This window comes from Triticum urartu, chromosome 1, assembly GCF_003073215.2.
Source record: "Triticum urartu cultivar G1812 chromosome 1, Tu2.1, whole genome shotgun sequence".
Taxonomy (NCBI): domain Eukaryota; kingdom Viridiplantae; phylum Streptophyta; class Magnoliopsida; order Poales; family Poaceae; genus Triticum; species Triticum urartu.
In genome coordinates this window covers 562,722,244-562,734,486 of record NC_053022.1, presented here as the reverse complement: position 1 = coordinate 562,734,486, position 12,243 = coordinate 562,722,244, and the positions used below count along the sequence as shown (strand labels likewise).

The following is a 12,243-nucleotide window of genomic DNA, read 5'->3' as shown; positions in this document are numbered from 1 at the left end:
GGCGTCGCCCAGGCCTTGTGGCCATCCGTCTCCATACCCGAAGGCCTTGGAGAGCTTGCAGAAAAGCTGAAGGGAGCACGGCGGTGCTTCCGATTATGGAAGATATCGGCCTACCGTCAGGGCGCCAGGGAAGCCTGGGCAATGGTGAAGACACGGTACACGAAGGCTGACCCGAACCACATGGCCGAAGTCGGACCAGTGGGGCCTGATGGGAAGGAGATCCCTGTGAGCTTAGTGTACGGCCAAGTAGAATTGGCCGCAAAGTATTCCCAACAGGACTGTAGACTAGACAACCTATTAGATGGTATTGAAGAGGAATTCAACCAGTCAAATTGACTATGTAATTTTAACGTTACATGTATAATGCCTTCTAGCCGGATTGTAGATCGTTTGTCGTGGCGGACCTTTTCGCTTCAACCTCGGGACCCGACAGTCCGGAGTGTATCCGAATACCCTCTCGGTTATGTAAGAACCGGGGCATGCGTGGAGACCAGGCGTAGGGGTCATTAGTGCTTTATCAGACAAGTGCCCAACTAGTTATGTTATATTACATGGGTAGTAAGAAACATCTTCGAGGGAGAATAGTTCTGTTAAGGGTTCCTTTCCCTGGGTAAGCATGCCCTAAAGTGCATGTCCGGACTGCGATAAGAAGCGCAGAAAAATCATCTGGGGGAAGATATGAATAATAAAAGTCATCTTTTGTTCACCGACCGAATATTCCCTTAAGAACGCTAGCTTTCGGCTTCACCCAGTCCGAGGTACACGTCCGGCTGACCTGGCGGTAACAATCGCAGAGGTGCTCCCCTTATGCCCTACCCGAATTAACGAGAACGTAGGGCATAAATACAAGAGCCAGGCAACCCAGCTTGGCCAAAACTTAAGTCATATCGATGCATATAATGGTGAAAAAAGGTACATATGGAAGTATAACACATGTGTTGGGCGTGAGGCCCAGGGAAATAATTAAAGCTTCTATGAAAGAAGCAACCAGGTATGAAGAGTGCGGCTAGCACATCTGTGATGTATGAGTGAGGCACAAGGTGACCCTTGAAGGCCTAGAGAAATAAAAGAAAGAAAGGGAAACAAGACAGATGATGCAAATGCAAAAAATGGACAAAGGGAGGGGACTAACATAAAGTCTGGTGCTAGGCGTAGAATCTTCGGAGCCTTGCTGCGTTCCATGGCTTCGGCTCGAGTCGAGTAGTCGATGCATCCCGTAGTCGGTACGCTCCACCGGTCAGAACTTAGTCGATAATGAAGGGACCTTCCCATTTGGGCTCGAGCTTGTTCTTTTTCTTATCCGGCAGCCGTAGAACTAGTTCGCCAACGTTATAAGTTTTGGCCCGTACTTCTCTGCTTTGGTATCTACGAGCCTGTTGCTGGTAAAATGCGGAACGGGCTTTGGCTACGTCGCGCTCTTCCTCCAAGGTGTCCAAACTGTCCTGCCGATCGAGCTCGGGTTCTCTTTCTTCGTACATGCCCACTCGAGGTGAGTCATGAATTATGTCACAGGGCAGGACTGCCTCTGCGCCGTACACGATAAAAAACAGTGTATATCCGGTACTACGATTCGGCGTGGTCCGCAGCCCCCAGAGTACGGAGTCGAGCTCCTCTACCCAGTGCGTGTCAGACTCCGTTAAGGAGCGCAGTAATCTGGGTTTAATGCCGCTCATTATAAGACCATTTGCTCGTTCGACTTGACCGTTGGTTTGTGGGTGATAGACTGAAGCATAATCGAGCTTGATGCCTATTGTGCTGCACCAGAGTTTTACCTCGTCGGCCGTGAAGTTCGTGCCGTTATCAGTGATGATGCTGTGGGGGACGCCGTAACGGTGTACAACCCCGGATATGAAATCTATCACCGGTCCGGATTCGGCTGTTTTAACCGGTTTAACCTCTATCCATTTGGTGAATTTATCCACCATGACCAATAAGTATTTTTTCTTGTGGGTTCCCCCTTTAAGGGGTCCAACCATGTCAAGCCCCCAGACCGCGAAGGGCCATGTAATGGGGATTGTTTGGAGGGCGGTGGGTGGCATGTGGCTTTGATTTGCAAAGAGCTGGCAACCGGCGCAAGGTTGGACCAAGTCCTGTGCATCTGCCCGGGCCGTTGGCCAATAGAATCCTGTACGGAAGGCCTTGCTTACAAGAGCCCGGGCTGTGGCGTGATGACCGCCGAGTCCGGCGTGAATTTCTGCCAAAAGGTTTCACCCTTCCTCTTCGGAGATGAACCTTTGAAGGACTCCGGTAGCGCTTTTTTTGTACAATTCTCCCTCATGGACCCTGTAGGCCTTGGATCGCCGCACTATGCAGCGTGCCTCATTTCGGTCCTCCGGAAGTTCCTATCTAGTTAGGTAGGCCAGGAATGGCTCTGTCCACGGGGCAATAATGGCCATTATTTCGTGGGCTGAATGTGTTATTTCGGTGGCGGAGCCTCCGATTGTGTCAGAGAGTTCGGTGTCGGGTATTTTGGCCGGGTCCGGACTGTTGTTACCAGTGTCCGCTTCCCATGCTACGGATGGCTTGAAGAGCCGTTCCAGAAATATGTTGGGAGGGACCGCGTCGCGTTTTGCGCCGATGCGGGCCAGGATGTCCGCCGCCTGATTGTTTTCCCGAGCCACATGGTGAAATTCGAGCCCCTCGAACTGAGCTGACATTTTTAGGACGGCATTGCGATAAGCTGCCATTTTCGGATCCTTGGCATCGAAGTCTCCATTTATTCGGGATATTGCGAGGTTCGAATCCCCGCGCACCTCTAGGCGTTGAATGCCCATGGATACTGCCATCCGGAGACCATGTAGAAGGGCCTCATATTCGGCTGCGTGGTTGGAGTCGTATACATTATCTGTAGTACGTATTGAACGGTATCTCCTATTGGGGACGTCAAAACGACGCCAGCCCCCAGACCAGCCAGCATTTTTGAGCCGTCGAAGTGCATGATCCAGTTTGAATATGTGTCGTACTCTTTAGGGAGTTCGGCTTCCGTCCACTCAGCGACGAAGTCAGCCAAAACTTGCGACTTAATAGCTTGCCGTGGCTTGTAAGTTATGTCAAACGGGAGGAGCTCAATGGCCCATTTGGCAATCCGGTCCGTCGCGTCGCGGTTGTTTATAATATCGTTAAGTTGTACTTCTGAGGCTACCGTTGTCGAACACTCTTGAAAGTAGTGTCGCAGCTTCCGGGATGCCATAAATACCGCGTACGCTATCTTTTGATAATGCGGGTACCATGATTTGCATGAAGTAAGGACAGTGGACACATAGTAAACCGGCTTTTGAAGGAGGAATTTGTGTCCGTCCACTTCTCGCTCGACGACGAGCATTGCGCTTACTACTTGATGAGTTGCCGCAATGTATAATAGCATTGGTTCGCCAATGTTTGGCGCGGCCAGGACTGGGTTTGTTGCCAATATGGCTTTTATTTCGTTGAGTCCGGCCGAGGCGGCATCCGTCCACTCGAAGTGTTCGGTGCGCCGGAGGAGGCGATAAAGGGGTAATGCCTTTTCTCCCAAGCGGGAGATAAAGCGGCTTAGAGCCGCCACACATCCAGTCAATTTTTGTATTTGTTTGAGGTTTGTTGGGGTAGCCAACTGTGACAACGCTCGGATTTTGGTCGGATTAGCTTCAATACCTATACTGGAGACAATGAATCCCAGGAGCTTTCCGGATGGTACGCCGAAAACACATTTTTCCGGATTGAGATTGATGTCATATGTTCGGAGGTTGTCGAATGTGAGCCTCAAGTCGTCTACTAGAGTTTCGACATGCTTGGTTTTAACGACCACGTCATCCACGTATGCCTCCACTGTTTTGCCGATCTGGTTTGCCAGACATGTCTGAATCATGCGCTGATATGTTGCGCCGGCGTTTTTGATCCCGAAGGGCATTGTGTTGAAGCAGAATGGCCGTATGGTGTGATGAATGCCGTTGCGGCTTGGTCTGGCTCCGCCATTTTAATTTGATAGTAGTCGGAGTATGCGCCGAGGAAACACAATGAATCATGTCCTGCGGTAGCATCGATGATTTGATCGATGCGGGGGAGGGGGAAGGGATCCTTTGGGCAGGCCTTGTTAAGGTCCTTAAAATCGACGCACAAGCGCCAGGATTTGTCCTTCTTTGGTACCATCACCAGGTTTGCTAGCCAGTCCGGATGTTTTATGTCTCTGATGAATCCGGCCTCCAATAGCTTGGCTAGTTCCTCTCCAATGGCTTGTCTCTTAGGCTCGGAGAAACGTCGAAGAGCCTGCTTGACTGGCTTGAATCCTTTTAGGATATTTAGGCTGTGCTCAGCCAGCCTGCGTAGGATTCCTGGCATGTCTGAAGGGTGCCAGGCAAAAATGTCCCAGTTTTCGCGTAGGAACTCTCGCAGTGCGGCGTCTACATCAGGGTTTAATTGTGCCCCGATGGAAGCTGTTTTCGTGGGGTCCGTTGGATGGACTTGGAATTTGACTATTTCGTCCGCTGGTTTAAAGGAGGTGGACTTAGATCTTTTATCGAGTATCATGTCGTCCCTGTTCACCGTGGTGCGCAACGCAGTTAGTTCCTCGGCCGCTAGGGCTTCGGATAGTGCGTCAAGGGCCAATGCAGTTGTCTTATTTTCGGCATGGAGTGCTATGTCCAGATCACTAGCAAGAGTGATGATTCCGTTGGGCCCGGGCATTTTGAGCTTCATGTACCCGTAATGGGGTATGGCTTGGAAGATTGTAAACGCCTCCCGCCCTAATAGAGCGTGGTATCCGCTACTGAACGGGGCCACTTGGAATGTAATTTCTTCAGACCTGTAATTATCCGGCGTGCCGAATACCACGTCTAGTGTGATTTTTCCAGCACAGCGTGCTTCCCGACTGGGGATGATTCCTCTAAAGGTTGTGCTACTTTGCTCAATGCAGCTCCAGTCTATTTCCATCTTTTGAAGAGTTTCCTCATAGATGAGGTTTAATCCGCTGCCGCCGTCCATGAGTACCTTGGTGAGTCAAAAGTCGTCCACGATTGGACTGAGGACCAGTGCGGCTGGTGCTTGGGCTGTTCGGAATTTAGGTTCGTCACTAGCATTGAAGGTAATAGCCGTGTCATTTTAAGGATTTATTTCTGCTATGTGGCAGATTTCGGCCATGCTGCGGAGTGTTCGCTTGCGTCTATTATTTGACGCGAAGGTCTCAAAGACCGTTAACACCGTATTGTTGTCCACGGGATGATGCTCTGTTGTCTTTGGGAGGAGTAGATCCTCACCACTTTTGGCCACCTGCCGGAGTATCCAACATGCTCGAAGGCTGTGCGTTGGTATTGCATCCGCTGTACTATGAATTTTGCAGGGTCCGTTGAGCCATCCCTCCAGTATGGTTCCTTGCCCCATAGAGGGCTTTTGCTTTTTGGTAGTTAACCCAGGTGTATTGTGATAATGCACCCTTTTATTTCGGACTGGGTTTGTATTCAGGGCCGAATTGTCCCAAAAGTTTATTTCGGTTTTCCAGGCGCTTTCCATCGCACAGTACTTTCGTACTATGGACACCAAGTCGGCAAAGCGTGTAATTTCACGACGACTTATGGCGTTGAGGATTTCCTTGTCCGTGCAATTATTGCAGAAGAATGAAATTGTGTCTTCCTCGCGGCAGTCCTTTATCCTGTTCATGACCAGGAGGAATCTGGCCCAGTAATGGTGTACTATTTCTTCAGGCTCTTGCCTAATTTGGGATAGATCACGTATGTTTGGGTGGGTGGGTGGAATTGAATCCGAATCCTCATCAAATCTGAGACTCAGGGGCCAAGAAGTTTCCGAACTCGGAAGTTTGGATTCTTGGATGTTTTCCAATAAATCTAGCCCGCTGCCTAATTCTAGGTTCAGGTCTTGAGCGACGTCCTCCCCTTCGTGGGTATCCGGCTTGGAGGGATCGGGAATCCGGACATAGCTAGTCCTTAGGATAGATGCAGGGTTGCCGCATTGTTCCTCCACCACTGCAACGTGATGGGTAACCTGGGGAGAGTTGATCTCTCTCAGATCGGGTTTAGGCCCAATCTGATCGTAGTCTGTAGCGACTCCCAGGGCGGCGATGCGATCCAAGAGCTCGTTCAGGGAAGAGAGCTCCATTGGATCTAACTTCTCGGCGAGTTCTGAGTTGACGTGAAGGTTGCTTTCGATGACCCGAGAAGTCATCGTCGTCGGCGCAGCGGCCGAACAGGCGGTCATTAGAAAACCACCTAGCCGGAGAGTTTGGCCGATAGCCAAAGCTCCCTCAGCAATGGTGCCGTCTTTAAAGACGGGATGGGACATCCTTCCTGGTGGCGACGGCACAACGGAACTCTCAATGAAAGCACCAATGTCGGTGTCAAAACCGGCGGATTTCCGGTAGGGGGTCCCGAACTATGCGTCTAGGCGGGATGGTAATAGTAGGCAGGGGACACGATGTTTTACCCAGGTTCAGGCCCTCTTGATGGAGGTAAAACCCTACGTCCTGCTTGATTAATATTGATGATATGGGTAGTACAAGAGTAGATCTACCACAAGATCAGAGAGGCTAAACCCTAGAAGCTAGCCTATGGTATGATTGTATGTTGTGCTTGTTGTGCTACGGACTAAAAACCTTCGGTTTATATAGACACCGGAGAGGGTTAGGGTTACACAAGGTCGGTTACAAAGGAGGAGATATCCATATACGTATTGCCTAGTTTGCCTTCCACACCAAGTAGAGTCCCATCCGGACACGAGGCGAAGTCTTCAATCTTGTATCTTCATAGTCTAACAGTCCAGCCAATGAAGATAGTCCGGTTGTCCGGAGACCCCCTAATCCAGGACTCCCTCATACACCAACCTAGAAAAGTTTACAAATATCGATGCTGATAAAAGATGGATATTAGAAGATACACCTTCAGTCAAAAATATCATATTGTTCTGATCTTTTGTTAGATGTATTGGAAGAACAGAGATTATAATTAGTTGATTGTGAATGTAAGAACTCTAAAAAGTTATTTTCAGATACGTGTAAACTTTTAATGGGGGTGTACCGAAGCAAAGCCCACAAAAAAATGTGCATTCGAGAACAAAGGAAAGGGGAACAAAACCAACAGTGAAAGAAAGGAAAAGAAAAAGAATACATTGGGAATGAACGAATATCACTCTCGGTCAAAAACGGAAACACAACGTTCTAAGAAAAAAGGAAGATGAACACTGCCTGCCGGCCTCGTTGATTAGTGCTAATCAAAACGAAACGATTTTCCAATTGCTCGTTAGGCGTCGTTTTCTCCTTGGCAAATCACGCCGGCCTGCATAGCTTGAGATACTTTACGTGACAGACTGTATTTGTATAGTTCCCATTTTTTCTAGACAACATACCTGCTTTGAAATCAACCATTAAGCTGCTACTCAGATATACGATCTCGTTATCAGGGTCTGCATCTATATTAATGAAATCTTTTAGTTTTGGCTATTTTGCCTTGTCGTTAACAACAAGACTAAGGTGATGCGCTTTCATAAGAAGATGATGTATGTACGTTGCCACGTTGGTGTGAAAAGGTCGAGAAGAGAGTCATCAGTCGGTCAAAACGGTGGAGTTTTGGAGGGTTTTCATGGCAGCGGATGGATATAGCTTGTCCATCGTGACCAAGGCCATTCGTCTTGTTAATTTGTAACTTTCCATAGTGGCCGATTCGTTGCTTGTTCAGTGGCCAGCAGAGATAAGCTGAGCTAGAAACGTACCACCATCTCTCTCTCTCTCTCTCTCTCTCTCTCTCTCTCTCTCTCTCTCTCTCTCTCTCTCTCTGTGTGTGTGTGTGTGTGTGTGGGGGGGGGGGGGGGGGGGGGGGGGGGGGGGGGGGGGAGGTAGTGTCCATCAAAAGTCCAATCAATATATGTAGGAAGAAAAGAGAGAAACAATAAGAAGAGAATATCCTTGTGTGGATATACCATCGTAATTATCATCATGAAACAGAACTCAACTAGGAGTACTTCCAATGAATGGACGTGATTCCTATCATTTCAATGGGCAAGAGCGGCAAAGCACCAAGTACCAAACAATTATCTCGTTTTCAGCTCTTCTCGGTGGATCTACCAATCATAATTGCCTTCCTCTACAAAAAGAGAACAAATCGTCCTTCTGGACGGCACCACGACAGCAACATTGCAAAAATACAACACAGATAATGCTCTAAAGAAATGTGACGATATATGTGTATGTCCTTCCTATGACATGTCTTCTTCCCTTTGGTTTGGATGCAACTTTGAACAGGCTACCACATAGAATCTGGTCATCCCGAGGTTCCTCTACGCGTTTGCGTTACATGTTCTAGCTTGTGGATCTTGTGTAAGTGTGTTTGGCTCTATAGCTACAACAATATGATACGGTGTGGTGGTGGGATGCAACTTTGGGCTAGCTAGATGTCATGTGCAGTACGCCTGGTCATCTGCAGAGCCCCCACGAAGAGGGGCGGAATGCTCTGGGCATTGCGGAACACGTTCTCCGGGTCGATGGTGGTCTTGGCACGGACGAGACGGTCGTAGTTGCTGAGGAAGTACCTCTCGCCCCACGTCCTCGACGCCTCGACTTCCGAGTAAAAAGGGCTGCCGTCGTCTCCTATGATAGGATGAGGGTGAGCAGGAGACGGATTGTTGTTGGTGCCTAGATCAAGGTCTAGGTAGTTTATGTAGGCGGTGCGTGGGCCGTTGGACACGTAGGCTCCCATGAAGTCGTAGAACCGGCGTAGCCAGTCCATGTACTCCTCCCTGTGGTCGTCGTCGTCGGCCGTCCAGGCTATGAGATGCTGGATCCCGTGGATGTTTCCTTTGCGATGCGGGAACGGCAGGTCGCCGGCCGCGATCCGGTCCATGGCCCCGCCGTACGGGTCCAGGATGACGTAGGCCTTGGGCTGCTTGGAAAGGAAACTGATGGCTCCCTCCAGCTCGCCGAAGGGCGTCGGCCGGCGCACGAAGTCCGACTTGGCCTTGAAGTAGTTCTTATCGTGGAGCACCCGGTCCGTCAGGTCCGACGTGGTGCTCCCTTTCGGCAGGCCGGAGAAGAAGACCACGGAGTCGATCCAGCTCATCTCTCTCGGGTTCAGGTCCGACAGCCCGATCTCAGGGAACCGTGCGGAGAGTATCTCCAACGCTTCGTGGCTCCGGCCGAGGTAGAACCCTTTAAAGGTGACGGAGATGCCGGTCCGGTCAGACTCCGGCAAGCCGGCTCCGACGAACGCCGAAAGGTAGAACTCGTCGGGAAGCCACGGCGCGACGTGCTGCCATGTTGACACGAGCCGTGCCACCGACTCCACGGTGCCCGGCCGGTTGACAACGAACACGGTGACGCGCTCCGGGACAGGGCTGAGCTTGATGCGCCACGCGTAGACGGCGCCCCAGGTGCCGCCACCGCCGCCGCGGATCGCCCAGAAGACCTCCTCGCCCATGCCATCGCGGTCCAGCACGCGCCCGTCGGCGTCGACCAGCAGGGCGTCGATCACGTTGTCCGCCGCGAGCCCGTACTTGCGGGACAGCAGCCCGAACCCGCCACCGGCGATGTGGCCTCCGGAGCCGACCGTGGGGCATGACCCTGCAGAGAACGCCAGGGTCTTGTTGGACGCGGCCACCGCGTGGTATACCTGCCCGAGCGTCGCGCCGGACTGTACCCACGCCGTGCGCGCTCCGGCGTCGACCCGAACGCGGTCCAGCGCCACGAGGTCGATGACGACGAAGCCGCCGGCGTCGTCCGTGGTGTAGGAGAGGCCTTCGTAGCTGTGGCCGCCGCTGCGGAGGCGCACTACGAGCCTCGCCTCCCGGGCGCACAGCACGGCCGCGCGCAGCTCGGCCAGGGACGCCGGGACGACGACGGCAGCCGGACCGTGGTGCGCACAGGCTGCCGCGAACCGGAGGTTCTGGACGGAGAAGGCCAGCGCGGCGGCGTACGCGGGCGAGCGGCGTGTGGTGACGTTGCGCACGCCGGCGGCCGCGAGGCAGGACGTCATCAGGGCGCTGTCATCGTCGTCGTTGCCGTTGCCGACGCTGCCGTGTGAAGCCGCTTGCACGGCGAGGAGGCGGAGCAGAAGAGAGAAGAGCAGGCTGATGGCCATTGACGCATGGACTGTGGTGTGTGTGTGACGATGTGCGCGTGTTTGTGGTTTTATTCAGGCCCGCGTGATTTTATTCTTTTACATGCAGGCCGGCGAGATTAGTTAAGGAGAAAACGATGCGTAACGGGCGGTTAAAAATCATTTCGCTTTGATTAGCACTATAATTTATGTGGCCGGCAGTCTGTGTTTCTACCCGTACTACATACCGACAAACACGGACACAGAATATGAGCACACTTGCACTACCAGACGCACTTGCAAACTTTTTTGTTCTTCTCTGCGTTTTAGGTACCAAGAAGGCACCAACAAACTTATTTGTTCGCCTTCTATATTTTCCTAACAGTGGTATTTTCGGTAAAAATACTTTCCGTGATAGACAATTCATATATAGTTCCCCACTTTACTAGACAACATACCCGCTTTGAAACTAACCACCAAACTACAACCCAAATATGCGACATCGCTATCAGGGTCTACGTCTATATTAGTGAAATCTTTTAATTTCGGCTATTGTGCTTTGTCGTTAACTACTCCCTTCGTTCGAAATTACTTGTTGCAGAAACTGATGTATCTAGACGTATTTTAGTTCTAGATACGTCCATTTTCAAAACAAGTAATTTTGAACGGAGGGAGTATGAGACTATGGGGGTGCACTTTCTTAAGAATTGTTACGTACGTGGCCACGTTAGTGTGAAGAACGAAAAGAGTCGTTAGTTGGTCAAAACGGTGGGGTATTGGAGGGTTTCAGGGCGGCCGATGAATATAGCTTGTCCATCGTGGTGAAGGTCACACTTCTTGTTAATTATCATGCATGTTGTGTTTGCGCTCATTTTTTTTCTTAGAATGTTGTGTTTTCATTTTTATGCACGTTCGAGTGATGCATGCATGCACGGTTACTGCACATATTGTTCACACAAAACATGGTAACAAAATACTATTCTTGGAACAAATATATATTGACAAACTCGGACACAAAATATGTGCACACTTGCACATGGGAAACCACAAGCTTATTTATTCTTCTACTCCCCGCATCCCATAATATGATGGAGGGAGGACGTTTTAGGCACGAAGAATGTGCCAACAAACTTGTTTGTTCGCCTTTTCTATTTACCTAAGAGTGGTACTTTTGGTAAAAACACTTTACGTGACAGACTATTAATATAGTTCCCCATTTTTCTAGATAACATACCTGCTTTGAAACTAATGACTAGACTATTACCCAAATATATCACTATCAAGGTCTACATCTGTATCAGTGAAATCTTTAATTTTGGCTATTGTGTTGTCGTTAACAACAAGAGTAAGGAGGTGCACCTTCTTAAGAAGATGGTCTACGTAAGTTGCCACTTTGATGTGAAGGATGAGAAGAGTCGTTAGTTGGAGGGTTTTCAGGGCGATGGACGGATATACCATGTCCATCGTGGCGAAGGCCATACCTTGTTATTTCTTAGGCCGGCAGAGGTATACAGTAGTATAAACTAAGCGTGAAACGTGCCGCTAGATTTCTGTCGCTCTCCCGTATATTCACACTTTCTCTTTCTCATTTTTTAACCCGAAAAAGTAGATTAATTATTCTATGGTATTTTGTTTTCTATTAACTCGTATAACAAAAGGGAGGAGCAAAAGAAGAAAAAACTACAAAAGACTAGCCATGAACAGACTATGACTATCCAATACAAGTTGTAGGAATCTTTTTTCTTTTGCGAATACAGTTGTAGGAATCATGATCAAAATGTTCCAAAAGTTTACCAAAAGCCACTCCTGAAATCAAACAGCATGTTTGCTCCGAATACTATGGATAAGAGGACCCTTATCAACTTTGAAAGCATGCCTCCAGGCTTGAATGGAATGAGTGAAGTTTCTGAAAATTCTTTCATTCCTCTGAATCCAAAGGTTCCAGCAGCCCAAGATAACAATGTCCATGCTATCAGGGTCTACATCTATATTAGTGAAATCTTTAAATTTTGGCTATTGTGCCTTGTTGTTAACAATTAGAGTAAGGGGGGTGCACTTTTTAAAGAAGATGGTTACGTACGTGGCTACGTTAGTGTGAGGCTGGTCGTAATGGCTGGTATCATATACTAGTATTATGCATATGATACTAGTGTATGATACTACATCCCTAGTGCATAGTATCATATGTTAGTATCATGGGTGACTCTATTTATTGTCATGCATGACACATAGTAGT

At 49.5% G+C, this 12,243-nt stretch overlaps 1 protein-coding gene across 1 annotated transcript; it reads right to left on the bottom strand.

Moving 5' to 3' along the window:
* Window positions 1-8,017: 8,017 nt before the first annotated feature.
* LOC125539537 (reticuline oxidase-like) lies at window positions 8,018-10,099 on the bottom strand. The gene has a single exon (XM_048703024.1). The coding sequence runs from the start codon at window positions 10,047-10,049 to the stop codon at window positions 8,364-8,366; it is 1,686 nt and encodes a 561-aa protein (XP_048558981.1). The 5' UTR covers window positions 10,050-10,099; the 3' UTR covers window positions 8,018-8,363.
* Window positions 10,100-12,243: the final 2,144 nt, after the last annotated feature.

Coding starts and splice junctions, on each gene's coding strand:
- LOC125539537 (XM_048703024.1), bottom strand. CDS start 10,049: ATGGCCATCAGCCTGCTCTTCTCTCTTCTGCTCCGCCTCCTCGCCGTG.